The sequence below is a fragment of the Hyperolius riggenbachi genome, chromosome 9 (assembly GCF_040937935.1).
Source record: "Hyperolius riggenbachi isolate aHypRig1 chromosome 9, aHypRig1.pri, whole genome shotgun sequence".
Classification (NCBI taxonomy): Eukaryota; Metazoa; Chordata; class Amphibia; order Anura; family Hyperoliidae; genus Hyperolius; species Hyperolius riggenbachi.
This window is the reverse complement of record NC_090654.1, coordinates 147,602,902-147,621,650: the sequence shown is the minus strand read 5'-3', so window position 1 is coordinate 147,621,650 and position 18,749 is coordinate 147,602,902. Positions and strand designations below refer to the sequence as shown.

Below are 18,749 nucleotides of genomic sequence, written 5' to 3'. Positions count from 1 at the left end.
GGTCCCTGAAAGCTCTGATCTTGATGGTCGTCCTGGTAATTCTGAATCCGGAATTGTCATAGGTTCCATAGGGGTTCTTGATAGTTCTCCATGTGAGCCTGGTGAACGTTCTGGCCTCTTGGGATCTCTGCGGAGCTTCAAAGTGTTCTGATAGATTCTGGGAGAAATTTTTCTTGGTACCCTGGATGGGATCAACAGTGGCTTCTTTGTTGTAAGGGACACTTCGAATAGGTATTGTGGTAGGTTTGGTATTTTTGGACGGTCCCTGAAAGGTGGTGGGTATTGCTCAGAGAGTGTCGATGGGCATGTTTCGGTGGCTTCTGCTTCCGATGAGTTCAGTTTCGGGAAGATTGACTCTGGAATTGAGCCTTGTCGGGCTGTCCCGACCTTTATCAGTGTTCAGTCAGATTTTTTGGGGGGAAATATCAGTTTTGAGAGACGTCTGGAAGCCGTCCCTAGAGGGGGGGGGGGGGGGAAGACTCTGTTACAAGGTGATTTGCAAACTTGGGCGTATGGGTTATCTCACGAGCATGAAGCCTTTTGTAATGATCTGCTCTGCTGTCTGCACAGGCAGACAGCTTTTTGACCATTTTGTAGGTCTGAGTGCTGCAGGTCCCTGGAAAGGAGACCTGTCTTCACTCTGCAACTTGCTGAGCTGCTGCTCTGGTGAGGAATTTGCATCCACTTGGTATGCAAATTGCTTAGCTGCTTCCTTTGATGGCTTGCAGTATAAATACCCTTTCCTCCCAGAATCCATTGCTGGTCATAAAGGTTTGATCCTGCTAAGACTTACCTTGAGTCTCAGCCCTCTGCATATTGTTTGCTAAGATTATCTTAGAGTAATCCTTGGGAGTGCACTAGCACTCCTTCTAGCGTAGTTAGGTTGTTGATTATCTGTATTGCCTAGTTCTGTCTTGTCTGTTGCAATTGTCTTGTCGCCAGCGGCGGTCGACAGGAAATCGTTCTGTCTGCTGGGATCGCATTTACCCTAGCGGTAGAGGCGGTGGTTCCTTCTGTACTCTGTCTTAGGGGAGCAAGCCAGAGCAGCGGTTGCTACTGGTTGCTCCATCTGTCTGTCTGTCTGGATCGCATTCGCCCTAGCGGTAGTGGCAGTGGTTCTTTCTGTATTCTGTATTAGGGGTGCAAGCCAGAGCAGCGGTTGCCATCTGTCTGTCTGAATCGCATTCGCCCTAGCGGTAGTGGCGGTGGTTCCTTCTGTACTCTGTCTTAGGGGTGCAAGCCAGAGCTACTGGTTACTCCTTCTGTCTGTCTTGTCTGGATCGAACGCTTGCTGTAGTCTCGGTGAGGTAACCGTTTAGCAAGTGTTCGCGTTCTCTATTCATTTTCATGTTACTTTGGTTAGTCAGGGTTGGTACGCTTTGTCGCTATTGCGCTTCTCGTGTGGCGACCGTGCCGTGCACGCGCTTTGTCACTATTGCGCTTAACGTGTGGGGACCACGTGTAGTTAGTCCTGTCTGTTCCTTTGCTCTGTCTTAGTTGTGTGTTCACCGTTGCCGGGTGGCGACTAGATTGGTGGACACACAAATATTCTGTCGCTGTGCTCACTCTCTCTCTCTTGGGCTATCTTGCCCTGCATTGCTGCAACTTGTAAAATTCCCATCTGGCATCTGTGGCATTGCAGAGGGATTGTTCCTCTGCACTCCATAGCTCCATCTGCCGGTGGGAATTTCCCTCTATAGGTGCATTGCACCAAAGCTGGGTTCTGTTGTTTCACACGCTTGTGGAGGGTTTCCACAGTGTCAGCGCACATCTTGTGCGCTGACCTCAGAAATAATTCCCCAATCGTTACACCTTTACATCTGTAAACAAATTCTTTGAAGTTATGGCTGTGATTTATGCCGATCCAGATGTAGCTTCTACTAGAGTTTGCGAAGTTTACGAACTGCAGTGGAAGCTACATCACTGCAGCAGAGTATGCCGCTGAATTTAGGCGTTGGTCAGTTTCCTCCAAGTGGGGGGAGGCTGCACTACTTGATCAGTTTTTATTAGATTTGGCTCACTCTGTAAACGATGCTCTGGCCTGAACCTAAAACTCTCGAGGAGGCTATTGCCCTGGCTATTCGTGTGGATAGGCGAATTAGATATTGCCGTCATGGTGGTGCTCATTCATCTCCCATGGCCGCTCCTCGTCCTATTAGTGCTGCTACATCCTTTGGTGAAGAACCCATGCAGTTGGGTTATTCCAGATTGTCGCCCTCTGAGAAACTTAGAAGACGTCATGAGGGGTTGTGCATGTATTGTGGTGAAAAGGGGCATTTTGTTCAAAATTCCCCAGCTAAGAGGAAGGCGGAAAACTTCCGCGCCTAGGTGTAGTTGGGGAATCTCAGCTGGGCGAGCAGATTCTTCCCCTTAAAGTATAAAAAATATTACTGCCTGCAGCTATTGTTTGGAATAATCAGTCTAGTTCTGCTCAGGCCTTTGTTGACTCTGGGGCGGCGGGTAACTTGATTGATTCTGAGTTTGCCGCTAGTTTAGGAATTCCAACCTTGCCATTGCTGAACAAGCTTTATGTTACTGCTATAGACGATTCTCCTCTTCAGAGTGGACAACCCATTGCTATTACTCCTGAGGTTTCTCTACACATTGGAGTGTTGCATTTTGAGAAACTGCAGTCTTTTATGCTCAGAATGCCATCCAGTCCCTTGGTTCTAGGACTCCCGTGGTTGCAGACGCACAATCCCCACATTGATTGGTGTTCTGGTCAACCCACCAATTTGTCTTCTCTGTGTTCCGATAACTGTTTAAAAAGATTCCACTTCACAATGTACAAATTGCATGTAACGATACAACCTGATCCCCGTGCCTGCGACGAGTCGGGCTCTTCCGGCTTGCGTTCCACGCCAGCTCAGTCTGCTGCTGCGGGCGGAGGCGTGCGTTCCAAAGGACGCATGGGACGTACGCGTTCAGCCTATGCAAGCAGGCGGCAGGCGTACCGGAAGTGACGCGTCGGAACGTACGCGTCTGACGCGGCGGAAGTGACGCATGCGGTAAGCTTATAAGCGTTTCCGGAACGCGGCCGCACGCCTGTTATAGCGTGTATTTTGCCGCATATAGGCTAGTGTGAGCTTGCTCCAGATATTGTTACTGTGAAAGCCTCTGTTTGGTTTCTGAGTCCCAGCATTGCTCTTGGCTAGGTTAGCCTGAGTTCCTGGCTGCTGTGACTCAGTTCCAGTCATTGCTCCCTGATCTGATACCTGTGAATGACCCGGCTTGTAGTTAGACCACTCTCTGTTTTGTCCCTTTGTACCTCAGTCATCTGACACCAGTGTTTGACCCGGCTTGTATTCGACCATTCTTGATCTTGTCCCTGTCTGCCATCTGACTCTGATAACGACCCGGCTTGCATTAGACCTTCCGCCTGTCTCTCTGCAACTCTGCAGGGCAGGAACCGGTGCCAGCCGTAACAGTACGGTCGGCTGACCGTTACATTATAACAGGCCACCTAAAATTTAATACCCCCTTGGGGATAGACACATTTACATGGAGGATTTGCAAAGGCAGATTGATCAGCTGGCCGCGGTGGTCCAGGGCCTCGCTGATATGGTGACTCCATTGGCACAGGCTGCGGCCATTCCTCTGGGAGAGGAGCCGGATGATGCTGCTGAACCCCCGGTGGCTCCGGCGGCCCAAGCAGTCCCGCCACCTATTCCACCGATAGCACCTGCAGCACCTGTAGCACTTGTTGCAGAACCCAAACTTCCACTCCCTGAGAAGTTCTCAGGAGATCGTGGCACGTTTAGCAACTTCATGAACTCTTGCATGATGTATTTCTTTGTCAGGCCGCAAGCCACGGGAACAGAAACACAGAGGGTGGCCTTGGTAATCTCGCTGCTTCAGGGAGACCCACAGGCCTGGGCCTATAGCCTTCCTCAGGGGCATCCTGCTCTCACCACAGTGGAGGAATTCTTCCAAGCTATGGGGGTGCTGTACTCAGACCCCGATATTACCACCACCGCTTCACACAAGATCAGGGCCCTAAAGCAAGGGAAAAACACGGCTGAGGTATACGCGTCTGAGTTCAGGCGTTGGTCCGTGGCCTCCAGATGGAATGATCCAGCACTGGTGGATCAGTTCAATTTCGGCCTCTCAGAACCAGTTAAAGACCATTTGGTCAATTACCCTCCAGCGGAGACGCTGGATGAGGCAATCACCCTTGCCATCAGGGTGGACCGCCGGATACGCCAGAGACGCTCTGAGCGGTCAGGAACAGGGAGTGTTGCACCCATGGTGGCAGGCCTACTCAGTCCACCTACTCCCACCGAAGAGCCCATGCAGATTGGGGCATCTAAGTTGTCAGCTGCGGAGAAGACACGCAGACGATCCCAGGGACTATGCCTGTACTGTGGGGGTGCCGGTCACATGGTCCGCGCTTGCCCCGAGAAGAAGTCGGGAAACGCCAGCGCCTAGATGAATTGGAGGAAGTTCATCCGGGCGGGCAGGTAATTCCTCTCAAAAGCCAACGTTTTTTAGTACCTTTCAGTCTGGATTGGAAGGAAAGGGGGATAACAGGGCAGGCTTTTATTGACAGCGGGGCTGCAGGGAATTTTCTGGATATATCCGTAGCCGCTCGGTTAAATATTCCCTCGTTGCCTCTCCAAAGTCCACTACAGGTCACAGCCATCGATGACTCCCCATTAGAGTTAGCCACTCCGGTAGCAAGAACCCCGGAGTTGCACCTGAAAATCGGGGCTCTGCATTCAGAGAAGATAACTTTCTTCCTTCTGAACATGCCATCCACACCGTTGGTACTTGGTTTGCCGTGGCTGAAACAACACAATCCAGTGTTGGATTGGCGTACAGGGCAACTGGTTAAATGGTCGGGATCCTGTTACCAGAATTGTCTGCAAACATTACCTCTCCTCAGCACCCAAGTAACGCCGTCCCATATTCCATGGCCTTACAGGGAATTTGCTGACGTTTTCTCTCCCCAGGCAGCAGAGAAGCTACCGCCACACCGCCCCTACGACTGCCCAATAGATCTGTTGCCGGGAACCATGCCTCCCCGGGGTCATTTGTATAGCTTATCGGGCCCCGAGCGCTCGGCGATGCGGGAATATATCCAAGAAAACCTGGAGAAAGGGTTCATCCGACCTTCCAGCTCTCCGGCAGGGGCGGGATTCTTTTTTGTGGAAAAAAAAGATGGTGGGCTCAGACCCTGTATTGATTATAGGGGGCTGAACACCATCACTATAAAAAACCGCTATCCGCTTCCGTTGATCGAGGATCTATTTGGACAGGTGGCCGGGGCTCGAGTGTTCACTAAGTTAGACCTAAGAGGGGCGTACAACCTCATTCGTATGCGGCAGGGGGACGAATGGAAGACTGCGTTTAATACTCACGACGGGCATTATGAGTATTTGGTGATGCCTTTCGGGCTCTGTAATGCCCCCGCAGTCTTCCAGGAGTTCGTCAACGACATCTTTCGAGACTTCCTCGGGAAGTTCGTCATTGTCTATCTAGATGATATTCTCATCTATTCCCCAACTCTCACAGAACATAGGCACCAGGTCCGTCAGGTGCTGCAGAAACTGAGAGAGAACCGTTTGTACGCCAAGCTCGAAAAATGTATCTTTGAAACCAACCAGGTACCATTTTTGGGGTACGTGGTATCAGATTCTGGGCTGACCATGGACGCAGCAAAAGTGTCCGCGGTCCTCAACTGGCCACAACCCGGCAATCTCAAGGCTCTTCAGAGATTCTTGGGATTTGCCAACTACTATAGGCGGTTTATCCAGGGATATTCATTAAAGGTGGCGCCCTTGACCAATCTAACTAAGAAAGGAGCCGATCCCAGTCAGTGGTCACCTCAAGCCCAACTAGCATTCAAGACCCTAAAGGAGGCGTTCTGCTCCGCACCCATTCTCACGCACCCCGACGTCACTCGTCCCTTCATTGTGGAGGTGGATGCCTCTGAGATTGGGGTAGGAGCGGTCCTCTCTCAGTATTCAGGAAGCCCAGAAAAATTACATCCCTGTGCCTACCTATCCAAGAGGTTCTCCCAGGCGGAGCGGAACTACGATATCGGGAACAGGGAGCTATTGGGAATTAAGTGGGCTTTCGAGGAATGGAGACAATGGCTAGAGGGGGCGACCCATCCTATCACCGTATACACAGATCACAAGAATCTGGAGTATATCAAGTCCGCCAAGAGATTGACTCCTAGACAGGCTCGGTGGGCGCTCTTTTTCTCTCGGTTCTATTTCACCATCACATACAAGCCAGGCCCTAAGAATGTGAAGGCAGACGCCTTGTCACGGGCGTTTAGACCCAGTTCCAAAGAAACCCAAAACCCCGAACCGATAGTGCCCGAGCAATGTATCATTGCAACTATGTCCACCTCAGTACCTGACACAGACTTAATGGATATTCTTTCTCCCTATCAAGGTGATGCTCCTTCGGGAAAACCTGCCGGGCGGTTATACGTTCCCCCCCAGTGGAGGCTTAAGGTCTTACAGCATTTCCATGAGGATAAAGCAGCAGGTCATCCGGGAGAAAACAAGACAAGGGAGCTGCTGTCGCGTTGGGTGTGGTGGCCATCGTTGAATCAAGATTCCAAAGCATTTGTGAAAGAGTGTTCCACTTGTGCCCGCAGTAAAGTATCCCGGACTGCGCCCAGCGGGCTGCTACGGTCCTTACCTATTCCATCTAAGCCCTGGACAGACATATCCATGGACTTTATTGTAGACCTTCCTGCCTCCAAAGGGTATACGGTTATTTGGGTCACTGTGGACCGATTTAGCAAAATGGCACACCTTGTTCCTTTGATTAAATTACCTTCGGCAAAAGAACTGGCTGAGCTTTTTATTTCACATGTGTTCAGACTCCATGGGGTACCGGAAAGGATTGTCTCCGACAGGGGAGTCCAGTTTGTCTCTCGGTTCTGGCAGGCCTTTTGCTCCCGGCTGGGAGTTACCTTGTCCTTCTCATCAGGGTTCCACCCTGAAACCAATGGCCAGACCGAGAGAATAAATCAATCAATAGAGCAATACTTGCGATGCTATGTAGCCAGCAACCAGGAGGAATGGGCAGCGTACCTCCCATTCGCAGAATTCGCTCTGAACAACCAGGTGAGTTCTTCTGCAGGCATGTCCCCGTTTCAAGTAGTCACTGGACTGAATCCAAAATTTTCTCCACTCTCAGGGACCCCGTCGAATCTACCCGCCGTCGAGAATTGGGTAACCCATATGACGGAAATTTGGAAACAGGTTCGGGCGAACCTAAGTAAGGCAGTAGACAAACAGAAACGTTCTTTTGACAAGCGTCGGTCACGGGAACCGGACTTGTCTCCGGGGGATCTTGTTTGGGTATCCACCAGAAACATCCCGTTGCGACAGCCTACACCCAAGTTAGGTCCACGATTTATCGGACCATTCCCTATCATTAGAAGGTTGAATGAAGTGGCCTACAAGGTTAAGTTACCCGACTCCCTCAGAGTTGGAAATTCCTTTCACGTATCTCTACTGAAACCAGCTAAAGAGTCTCAGACCTCCACGTCCCCACCACCTCCCGTGTCAGTATTAGGTGAGACAGAATACGAGGTGGAGAAAATTCTGGACTCAAGAAGGGTTAGGAACTCTTTGCAGTATCTGATTGACTGGAAGGGATACGGACCAGAGGAGAGATGCTGGATTCCGGCAAGACAGGTGCATGCTCAAAAGCTGGTACAGGAATTTCATACGAATTTCCCCAGTAAACCAGGGGTAGAGTGCCCGGAGGACACTCCTCAGGGGGGGGGTAGTGTAACGATACAACCTGATCCCCGTGCCTGCGACGAGTCGGGCTCTTCCGGCTTGCGTTCCACGCCAGCTCAGTCTGCTGCTGCGGGCGGAGGCGTGCGTTCCAAAGGGCGCATGGGACGTACGCGTTCAGCCTATGCAAGCAGGCGGCAGGCGTACCGGAAGTGACGCGTCGGAACGTACGCGTCTGACGCGGCGGAAGTGACGCATGCGGTAAGCTTATAAGCGTTTCCGGAACGCGGCCGCACGCCTGTTATAGCGTGTATTTTGCTGCATATAGGCTAGTGTGAGCTTGCTCCAGATATTGTTACTGTGAAAGCCTCTGTTTGGTTTCTGAGTCCCAGCATTGCTCTTGGCTAGGTTAGCCTGAGTTCCTGGCTGCTGTGACTCAGTTCCAGTCATTGCTCCCTGATCTGATACCTGTGAATGACCCGGCTTGTAGTTAGACCACTCTCTGTTTTGTCCCTTTGTACCTCAGTCATCTGACACCAGTGTTTGACCCGGCTTGAATTCGACCATTCTTGATCTTGTCCCTGTCTGCCATCTGACTCTGATAACGACCCGGCTTGCATTAGACCTTCCGCCTGTCTCTCTGCAACTCTGCAGGGCAGGAACCGGTGCCAGCCGTAACAGTACGGTCGGCTGACCGTTACATTGCATCTGACAAGTTACCGTATCAGTATAGATCTTTTACGGATGTTTTTCTCCTCAGTCTGCTGGCAAGTTGCCTCTTCACAGACCATAGGACTGTCCTACTGATTTTCTGCCAGGTACTATGCCTTCCTGAAGACGTCTGTATAACCTCTCTGGCCCTGAAAAAAAGGCTATGAGAGAGTATATTAAAGAGAACCTTGATAAAGGTTTTATTCGACCATCTACCTCTCCAGCTAGGGCAGGTTTTTTCTTTGTAGAGAAAAAAGACGGTAGATTACGTCCATGCATTGATTACAGGAGCCTGAATAAAAGTACTGTAAAAAACAGTTATCCGTTACCTCTTATAGAGGATTTGTTTTCTCAGGTATCTGGCGCAAGAATATTCAGTAAATTGGACTTGAGGGGAGCATATAATTTGATCAGGATAAGACAGGGATGAGTGGAAGATGGCTTTTAACACTCAAGATGGACATTACAAGTATCTTGTGATGCCCTTTGGTCTATGTAATGCCCCAGCCGTCTTTCAGGACTTTGTTAACTATGTATTCAGGGATGTTTTGGGCAAATTTGTTGTGGTTTATTTGGACAACATTCTGATCTACTCCAATTCATTATCAGAACATCGTGAACACGTGAAATGGGTGCTTCAGAAATTAAGAGAGAATTCCCTATTTGCAAAACTAGAAAAATGTCTTTTTGAGGTCACTCAGGTACCATTTTTGGGATATATAATTTCTGACTCTGGTCTATCTATGGATAAAAAGAAAGTATCCGCAGTTCTGGACTGGCCACAACCCAGAGATCTTAACCTTCTTGGTGGTAACCCCGAGCTGAGCTCGGGGTAAGCCACCGCGGAGGATTTCTCAGGCCCTGCTGGGCCGATTTTCATAATTTTTTTTGTAGAACACGCAGCAAGCACTTTGCTTGCTGCGTGTTCGGGTCACTCGCCGCCGATGCGCCGCTACCCGCCGCGATACAGGCTCCCCCCCGCATACCCCTTGCGCAGCCTGGCCAATCGCCGCCAGGCTGCACTATGGGGTGGATCAGCACTCCCTGTGACGTCACGACGTCGATGACGTCACTCCGTTCGGCGCCATGGTGAAGGGGGAAGCCCTGAAGGAAATCCTGTTTAGAACGGGATTTCCGGATGGGCTTCATCGCCGGCGGCGGGGAGGCCACAGGGAGGGGGGATTCATGTAGCTAGCGCTAGGCTAGCTACATGATAAAAAAAATTAGGCTTAAAAAACCTCCTGCGGCCGCGCAGCCGCAGAACAATTGACCACCAGGAGGGTTAAGGCTTTGCAGCGGTTTCAGGGATTTGCGAATTACTATCGCAAATTTATCAGGTATTTCTCCACTCTGGTAGCACCATTGACAGATCTGACCAAGAAAGAAGCTGCTCCTTCCAACTGGCCATTGTCGGCCTGTGAAGCCTTTGCCACACTAAAGGCAGCCTTTTGTTCAGCTCCCATATTGACACATCCTGATATATCGCTACCTTTCTGTGTGGAGGTTGATGCCTCTGAGGTAGGAGTAGGCGCAGTTCTTTCGCAGTACTCAGGTCAACCTGAATGTTTGCATCCTTGTGATTTCTTTTCCAAGAAGTTTGCACCGGCAGAGCGTAATTATGACATAGGAAACAGGAAACTCCTAGCAGTCAAGATGGCATTTGAAGAGTGGAGGCATTGGCTGGAGGGCGCTGAACATCCCGTCACTATATACACGGATCATAAAAACCTAGAATATGTAGAAAAAGCTAAGAGACTCAATCCCAGACAGGCACGATGGGCATTATTTTTCTCACGTTTCAATTTCTTTATCAAGTTTAAACCAGGAAGTAAGAATGTAAAGGCCGATGCTTTGTCCAGATGTTTTGATTCTGAGATTTCACAGCCTAAGACTCCTGTTCCTATAATACCTAAACACTGTGTGGTTGCCGCCACGGACACTCATGATTTCTCTGATCTGCCCGAATTATCTTCCTTTCAGGAAGACTATCCACCTGGAAAACCTTTGGACGTATAGTATGTACCGATTCGCCTTCGTCTACAGGTGCTTCATCAACTTCATGACACCAAATTGGCAGGACATCTGGGTGAGACCAAAACCTTGGAATTATTAACACGTCATGTTTGGTGGCCAACTATAACAAAAGACTGTAAGGCTTTTGTTGGCGCTTGCAACATCTGTGCCAGAAGTTAAGTCTCTAGGAACACTCCTAGAGGGAGTCTGATGCCTTTGCCCATTCCTCAGGTTCCTTGGACTCATATTTCCATGGATTTTGTGGTTGATTTGCCTTGTTCTGGTGGGAAAAGTGCTATTTGGGTGATCGTGGACAGGTTCAGTACGATGGCTCATTTTGTCCCCCTGTGTAAATTGCCTTCTGCCAAGCAATTGGCAGAATTGTTTATAGATTATGTCTTTCGTTTGCATGGTATTCCGGAAAACATCGTGTCTGATAGGGGAGTTCGGTTTATCTCCCAATGCAGGCGGTCCTTCTGTTCTCGTTTAGGTATCTCCTTGTCGTTTTCATCTGGTTTTCATCCTGAGACCAACGGTCAGACTGAAAGAACCAACCAATCCCTGGAGCAATATCTCCGGTGATTTGTGTCTAACCGTCAGGAAACCTGGCTGCAATTTCTACCTTTTGCTGAATTTACATTCAACAATCTTCAAAGTTCTTCTACCAAGTTGTCACTCTTTCAGGTGATTACTGGCCGGAGTCCTAAGTTCTCCTCATTTTCCAGTCCACATTCCAGTTAACCGGCTTTGGAAGATTGGACTTCTCATATGCAGTCAGTCTGGTCTCAGGTCAGGCAGAATTTGCAAAAGGCAGTTTCTCAACAAAAACATCATGCTAATCATCATCGAACTCCTGAGTGGGATTTTACACCTGGGGATCTTGTTTGGGTTTCGACTTGTAACATTCCTCTGCGCCAGCCTTCTGCCAAGCTGGGGCCCAGGTACATTGGCCCTTATCCTGTTTCAGAAAAAATGAATGAAGTTGTGTATCGAGTAACCTTGCCCCAATCTATGAGGGGAGTAAGTTCTTTTCATGTGTCTTTATTGAAGCCGGCGGCCAATGTTTCAATGTCATCCACCACCCCCCCCCCCCCCCCCTCCGATTGAGGTGGATGGTGAACCTGAGTATGAGGTGGAAAGGATTCTTGACTCTCGGAAATTTTGTAACGCGAGCAGCCTGGCCAGCACCTGCACAGTAAGCCCAACTCCAGAGACTTGGAAGAAATGGCTGAGGGCTTTTAGGTATGATGGGGGGCTAGAGAGGAGAATGGGGGGTGCAGTAGGCATCAGGACTGGTGATAGTATATGCCTGCTCCCCCATTTCTTTTCTTTTATTCGCATCTGGTATGCTTTAAAGAGACTCCGTAACAAAAATTACATCCTGTTTTTTTATCATCCTACAATTTCTAAAAGCTATTCTAATGTGTTCTGGCTTACTGCAGCACGTTCTACTATCACCATCTCTGTAATAAATCAACTTATCTCTCTCTTGTCAGACTTGTCAGCCTGTGTCTGGAAGGCTGCCAAGTTCTTCAGTGTTGTGGTTCTGTGATGCATCTCCCCCTCCAGGCCCCTCTCTGCACACTGCCTGTGTATTATTTAGATTAGGACAGCTTCTCTCTTATCTTTTACAAGCTGGATAAATCGTCCTCTGAGCTGGCTGGGCTTTCACATATTGAGGAATTACAAACAAGGGCAAAGCTGTTTGCAGGAAGAAAAGAGCAGCCTGAAACTTCAGTGCATGGGGGAAAGAAACACACAAATGATCTCTTGAGATTCAAAAGGAATGCTGTATACAGCCTGCTTGTGTATGGATGTATTTTTCTATGTGTGGACATACTGTACATCAACCTACTTCCTGTTTTGGTGGCCATTTTGTTTGTTTACAAACAAACTTTTTAAAACTGTTTTTAACCACTTTTAATGCGGCGAGGAGCGGCGAAATTGTGACAGAGGGTAATTGGAGATGTCCCCTAACGCACTGGTATGTTTACTTTTGTGCGATTTTAACAATACAGATTCTCTTTAAGTAAAAATGCTTGGCAACCTAAACATGAAGAGATTTTTATAAACCCTTTAAGCAACCAAGCTACATATGATGTACAGGGGGAAACCCACATGACAACAGAAATCTTAATTTCACTGACCTGGTTAAAATAAAGACATCAAGTAGAGAAGCAGAGGTTGTAAGGCGATACCATGTTGTACCGAGCCACCAATATAAGAGTCCAAATACATGACCTTTTGAATGGAAGAAAACAATGTAACAGAAATCAGTGCATGCTTTATAAACTGCATCAAGAAAAGAACTGTCTGAGGAGCTGATAGCCACTTATTCCTAATTTTCTAAACACAGCATAAATAGAAACAGGAATCTCATTTTTAGCATACATAGAGGCTGCTAACTCTGATTAAGTTATTTACTGGTAAAACTATCTCCCCTACAGACCCCATGCCCACAAGGGAGAACAGGCACAGAGGCCCATACAGAATTACAGCAAAAGACAAGGCTGGCCCAGCAAGCTTTTTTTTTTTTTTAGTTTACGCCAAAAATCTGTGCGGGCAAGCACAAGAACATAGTCAAAGTACTGCTACCTGGGAGTACTGTAGTTGGGTCCAAGGGACCTGCCTCATAAAGCTGCTCAGAAAACAAACAGTTGACTAAAACTAGCTCTTAGACAAACCCTGATTGGGAGAACTAATTACAGAAATAGTTTTAACTTTTAATAGATATCCTTAAAAACAGTCTATACTGTCTATACTAAAAATAAATACAGTAACACTATATATATATGCACTGCATATACACATGCACAATAAGGTTAGGGGCTATTAATATATACTGGTATTTATTGTTGGTCATTTAGAGCAAACTGTGTTGCCTTATAATGGAATTCAAGTGAGTTATCAACCCTTTTATACACCTGGACTCATCCAAATGCCCTCTCCTGGCACACATTCGGCCCACCCTTTGTGCCTTTTGCATTGTATAATCACTACCTGCCCTCTAGAGGTCTGTTTATCATGTATTGGGTGCACCTAAGTAACTCAGAAGGGAGGCTCAATCATTCTCATTCACCTTATTGTACATGTGAAGAAAAAAATCTGGAAAACATAGGCTAGTTTGCATTTTAAGACAATATATAGGGGGCAGGGGGGGATGGGGAGTGTCTGCATTATTACTTAACACATGGTTCTCCTCTGTGATTTAACTATACACTCGTATGCCTAATCATAGAAGCAATCCTATACTCCAGCTGCCAGTATGTGCTGCCAGAATGTGGGCCACCCACTTTTGGATGATGCTTCCATAGCAGCAAATGATCCTCCTCAAGTGAGGAAATCATATTGCCATGACTACAATGGAATGTACCTTGCCATGTGAGGAACGCCCACAGGGGGGAGGGGAGGAGATTCTTGCTTGATTCAATGGGCGGTGACCTGTTATGTGCAATTTTTGGCAGATGAGCAAACTTACCTGTCCAGCTGGACATCTTATCTGTGATCAAGCAGCATGATATTATGTAATTAAGTGCCACCATGTCATGGAAAAGAGGCAGCCAGCAAGGATGAAGACAGTAGCACACGGACTGATGGAGGAGCACACATGTAATAAATAGTGGGCTGAATTGGCACCACCCCCTCTGTGCCAGAGGAGGGCATACGGATAAGTCTGTGTGGATAAAATGGTGGATCACTCACCTGGCTCTGAATGACCATAAGTGAAAGCTTTATTTTTGCTCTCTTTGCTTTGCACTTTACACTTGCACCCTTTAGGATAGTTGGCAACATCATGTGGGAAAGTGGCTGGGTGAGGTGGAGAGACACTGCTGCATGGAACTTGGCCACCTGCAGTCTGGTTGGGAAAAGTTAATGGGGGTTAGGTCAGAAAATGAAGTTGGGGGGCAGGAAGGAGTTATGTTGGCAACATATATAATGGAGTTGGGGGTATAAGGTGGCTGCACTTTCAGGGTATCTGTATTGACCCAAAAATTCCATGTGCACATTTCTGAAGTGTGCATACCCAGAAGGCATCTTAATGCTGATATTTTACACAGACAGGCGGAAGCAAAGACAAACATGGAGGGCAAACTATGACAGAGCATGTGCTGAAGGAGAGCTTCTTCTGCTTCTGTTCAACTGGCTTAAATGGAGCCTAAACTGAGAGGGATATGGATGTTTCCTGTTAAAGAATAGGCAGTCCTGGCTGCAGTAGTGGCTGAATCACACACTTGAAACAAGCATGCAGCTAATCCAGTCTGATTTCAGTCAGTGCACCTGATCTGCATGCTTGTTCAGGGGCTATGGCTAAAAGTATTAGAGACAAAGGATCAGCAGGAGAGTCAGGCAACTGGTATTATTTTAAAAGGAAAAATCCATATCCTTCTCAGTTCAGGTTCCCTTTAAGCTGGACCCGGCCATGAACAGGAAGCAAGAGGGAAGGCTAGTGTAACCAGGGGATCTGTAAGCATCAGACCCCATAATAAACACATTTATATTTTATAGAAGAATAGAGAATTGCACTGCTTCCTAATACATATATCTGATATCAGCAAGGAGAAAGACTAGGAGAACTCTCACACCCAGCAAATAAGAAACAAAAAACGAATAGATACTCTTGCGCCTATTGGAGAATAATAGCTTTCTTTTTAATCAATAAAACAATAAATTGCTAAAATTACCATAAAATGCTAATGCAATAGACACCACAGCAGATCAGTATACTAATGGCCATTAGCATATCACCAAGATGCAATTTCTCACACCCCACAGGGCCCATTTTCACTTGCGAGATGCGGATTCGACGCGGAAACTGCGCTAACAAATTCACATGTGGATGCAAATTCGCATGCGTTTGTATCCAAATTTTCATGCAAAGTTGCATACGATTTCGCATAGGTTTGTATGTATGCGAATTTAACCATGTCAGTACCTGTGTGCTTTTACATTGGTTTTATGCGAAATCGTATGCGAATTTGCATGAAAATTTGCATACCAAAACCACATGCAAATTTCCTATTAAATACATTGTATGCGAATCGCCTTGCGGTGTGCTAATTCTGATGGCTCTGCCGTGCAGATTTTTCCTGCACACAAAACTGCAAAGAAATCCTGACAAGTGGAAACAGCCCCATCCACTTGTATTGCCTATGCAAATTCGCATGCGGGAAATTTGCGATAGTGGAAACGGGCCCTGACACATTCATCGAGATCTCCTGAATACAGCTATTGCCAATACCCATTCTTCTTTTTATGCTTGCGATGTACTTTACATTTATATTTTACTTCAGGACATTTTGGGTCTCGCTCTCTAGTAACACATGATAGCAGGTGATGCCTTCTGAGTATTGATAGTAAATTAGATACAAATACTTAAAATAAATAAACCGGGGACTACCTGTATTTTGCTAGTAATTGGCTCCACCCACATCATGTTTTGGCCACGCCCATTCTTCACCCATTCTTTATTTTGTGATATGGCTACCCATTTTTTCACTGTGGCGCACGCCTGCTTCTTTCATGGAGAGGGGCCTCAAGTTACGGACTGCTTGGGGCCACCAAAACCTTAGCTGCACCCCTGCCTGCATCTGTTACACTTTCAGTCACAGCCCCTCAACAAGCATGCAGATCAGGTTCTCTTGCTGAAGTCAGACTGGATTAGCTGCATGCTTATTTCAGGTGTGTGATTCAGCCAATACTGCAGCCAAAGAGATCAGCAAGACTGACAAGCAACTGGTATTGTTTAAAAGGAAACATCCATATCCCTCTCAGTTAAGGTTCCCTTTAAAGGGATCCAAGCAGCTCTTGGCTTCAAATAGCTGCAAGGGCTGCCATTGTTCAGAAGCTCACTCCCCTGCTATTTTACAACTGCTATTATCCAGGCTAGGTGTGAAATTCTTCAACTGTAACTGATGTTTTCTGTTTGAAGTACAATGGGGGTTTGTTTGTAGTCAATTAAGTCTAAAGAGGTGATTTCTTATCTGTCTTCCACTATCTCCTGCTCAGGGACCGCAGGTCCTTTGTGGACAGACAAAGTGGCTAATTTAACCCTTAGATGTAAAAAAATGAGGTAAAATTAAAGTTTTTTTTAATAATAAACCACATTTTTAGAATGCATTTTTAATTTGCTATAGAGCTGCCCTGGGTGTTAAAAATGATGCTCGGTTCACTTTAAGCAATGTTATTGCTGTGATTGGCTCAAAGTAATCACGGGGTCAGGAGACAATGGAATTGACTCCTGACTGATATACGGAAGCTCTGCTGTCAGCATTGAGAGCGGGTGCAGCGACACGAACAGTGAGTGAAATCTATGCCCTAGCAGGAATAACACACAAATAGGGCATAGATTTCATTTACTGTCATCCAGAAGTGGTTAGTATAGCTGTATTTAAAGTGCATAAAAATTTTTATTCAGTACATAGCTCAATTTAATTAGAATTTTAACTGAATGCAATCTGTTTGTTAGCTATTGCTAATTAAGATCTAACCTGGATATGAAATCAAAAGTGAAGACATTTTCTTCATCCGTTGAGTCCAGTTTCTCCAACAAGAAATATGGAAAGAACCTTCATGTAATTGTGAATGTCCTAGGATGAAAGGAAAAGGTTTTGCTTTTAATAATTAGCATTAATATTCACAATTTCCTCTGAAATAAGTCAGTATTTTAATGTTAAAAAACAGGGACACAGAGAGCCCAATATAGTGTAGTACGTATGGACACAAGGGAGGAGTTAGGTAAGGTAAGTAAGAGATACTCACAAACCCGGGTTACCTATCAGGCAACCACTGTAACAGCAGGTGGGGAGAATGAGCCTGTCCCCACTCAGGATTAAGAAGTCGCTCTCTGTAGATAGGAAGAAATGCAAGATGTTTTCCACCCTTCCACCAGGGTGGAACTGTAATAAATGCAAGGGAACAGAGGCGCCACAAGGATAAAACAAAGTAATTGACGTTAAAATTTGATACTGTAAAAATACCTGATGTGTTACATAATACTGCTTTAATAAATAAAAATATATGTTTGCTGTGTCAGGCGTCCTTATTTCTGTTACTGCATTCTAGAACAGTGCGGAGCCGTATGTTGGTTGGCAAGTTTACAGTGCCATTCAGCTGATTTCTACTTCCTTTAGCCCCTCCTTTCTCAAGCAGCTCCTTTCTCCAATCAGTATGCAAATTAGCCGGTGAAAGTGTACAGTTACAGTGATGTCATCTGGCTGCGCCTGTGTACGAATGTCTGCCTGTGTTTTCCAACCTGTCATCTTTCTTCTCTGTATTTTGTCTATCCTCTGTAGTTACTTCTCTACTGTCAGTATACCGCACTGGGCATATTTTACACTAGGGGAGGGGGGGGGGGGGGCATCCCCAGGGATTCCGTCACATTTGTCTTCTCAATATCCCACTACATTTCTGCTGAGCACCAGATTGAGCTTGTTGGCCCTACATCTTCCAGCATGCCTGGTCGATACAAGCAACACAAAATTGGTTGTATCGTCAATTAGGCGTGCTCTTGGTGGCACCAATCTTCACCAGATTATAATAATGGAATCAACTGGTCGATTGACTGCCAAGTTTCCAGATGTATGGCCAGCTCTACACAATGCACATATCTAAATCAGTTATGAAATGGAAGTTATTTCCCACACATGACACCTAGCAACTTACAATGAATTAGAAATTCACCAACGGCCACCACATATTACAACAAAAAACAACGCCATAAGATTTGTAAGCCAGGATTTATAAGCCTAGATTTGGGGCAGCACGGTGGCATGGTGGTTAGCGCTCTCATCTTGCAGCGCTGGGTCTCCGGTTCAAATCCTAGCCAGGGCTCTATCTGCATGGAGTTTGTATGTTCTCCCTGTGTCTGTGTGGGTTTCCTCCGGGGACTCTGCTTTCCTTCCACATCCCAAAAACATATACATGCGCTACACAATACACACAGAGACACATGACTGTGGTAGGGATTAGATTGTGAGCCCCTCTGAGGGACAGTTAGTGACAATATACTCTGTACAGCACTGCATAATATATTGGCAATTTATAAATACTTTAATAGCCCCGTACGATGTCACTCCTAATAAAGTATGTCTCCCCGGTGCCCAGTGTAACAATACATTACCTGTCTGCGGTCTGCGCTTGTCCCTCCGCTGCTCCGAGCACATTCCGCTCTCCATACATGCACACCCTATGTGGTTTCCTAGTAAGGGCGCACGTGTGACGTCACACACACACGCCCTTACTAAGAAACCACGTGGGGCACACGTGTATGCAGGAGAAATCCCGGAGGCAGTGGGAGACAAGCATAGGTCGCGGACA

General features: G+C 46.9%; 1 protein-coding gene across 5 annotated transcripts in view; it reads right to left on the bottom strand.

The window, feature by feature from the left end:
• Nucleotides 1–18,749, bottom strand: part of SUN2 (Sad1 and UNC84 domain containing 2) — a 981,481-nt gene that overhangs the window by 781,748 nt on the left and 180,984 nt on the right. For 4 of the 5 annotated variants that reach the window (XM_068253600.1, XM_068253601.1, XM_068253602.1 and 1 more), the window contains exons 4-5: nucleotides 16,922–17,020; nucleotides 12,581–12,674 (exon numbers count right to left, since the gene is read on the bottom strand). In XM_068253600.1, the coding sequence (XP_068109701.1) occupies nucleotides 12,581–12,674; nucleotides 16,922–17,020 (193 nt within the window). Of the gene's footprint in view, nucleotides 1–12,580; nucleotides 12,675–13,726; nucleotides 13,788–16,921; nucleotides 17,021–18,749 lie in introns of those variants that run through there. The other variant, XM_068253604.1, reaches the window with a different exon arrangement.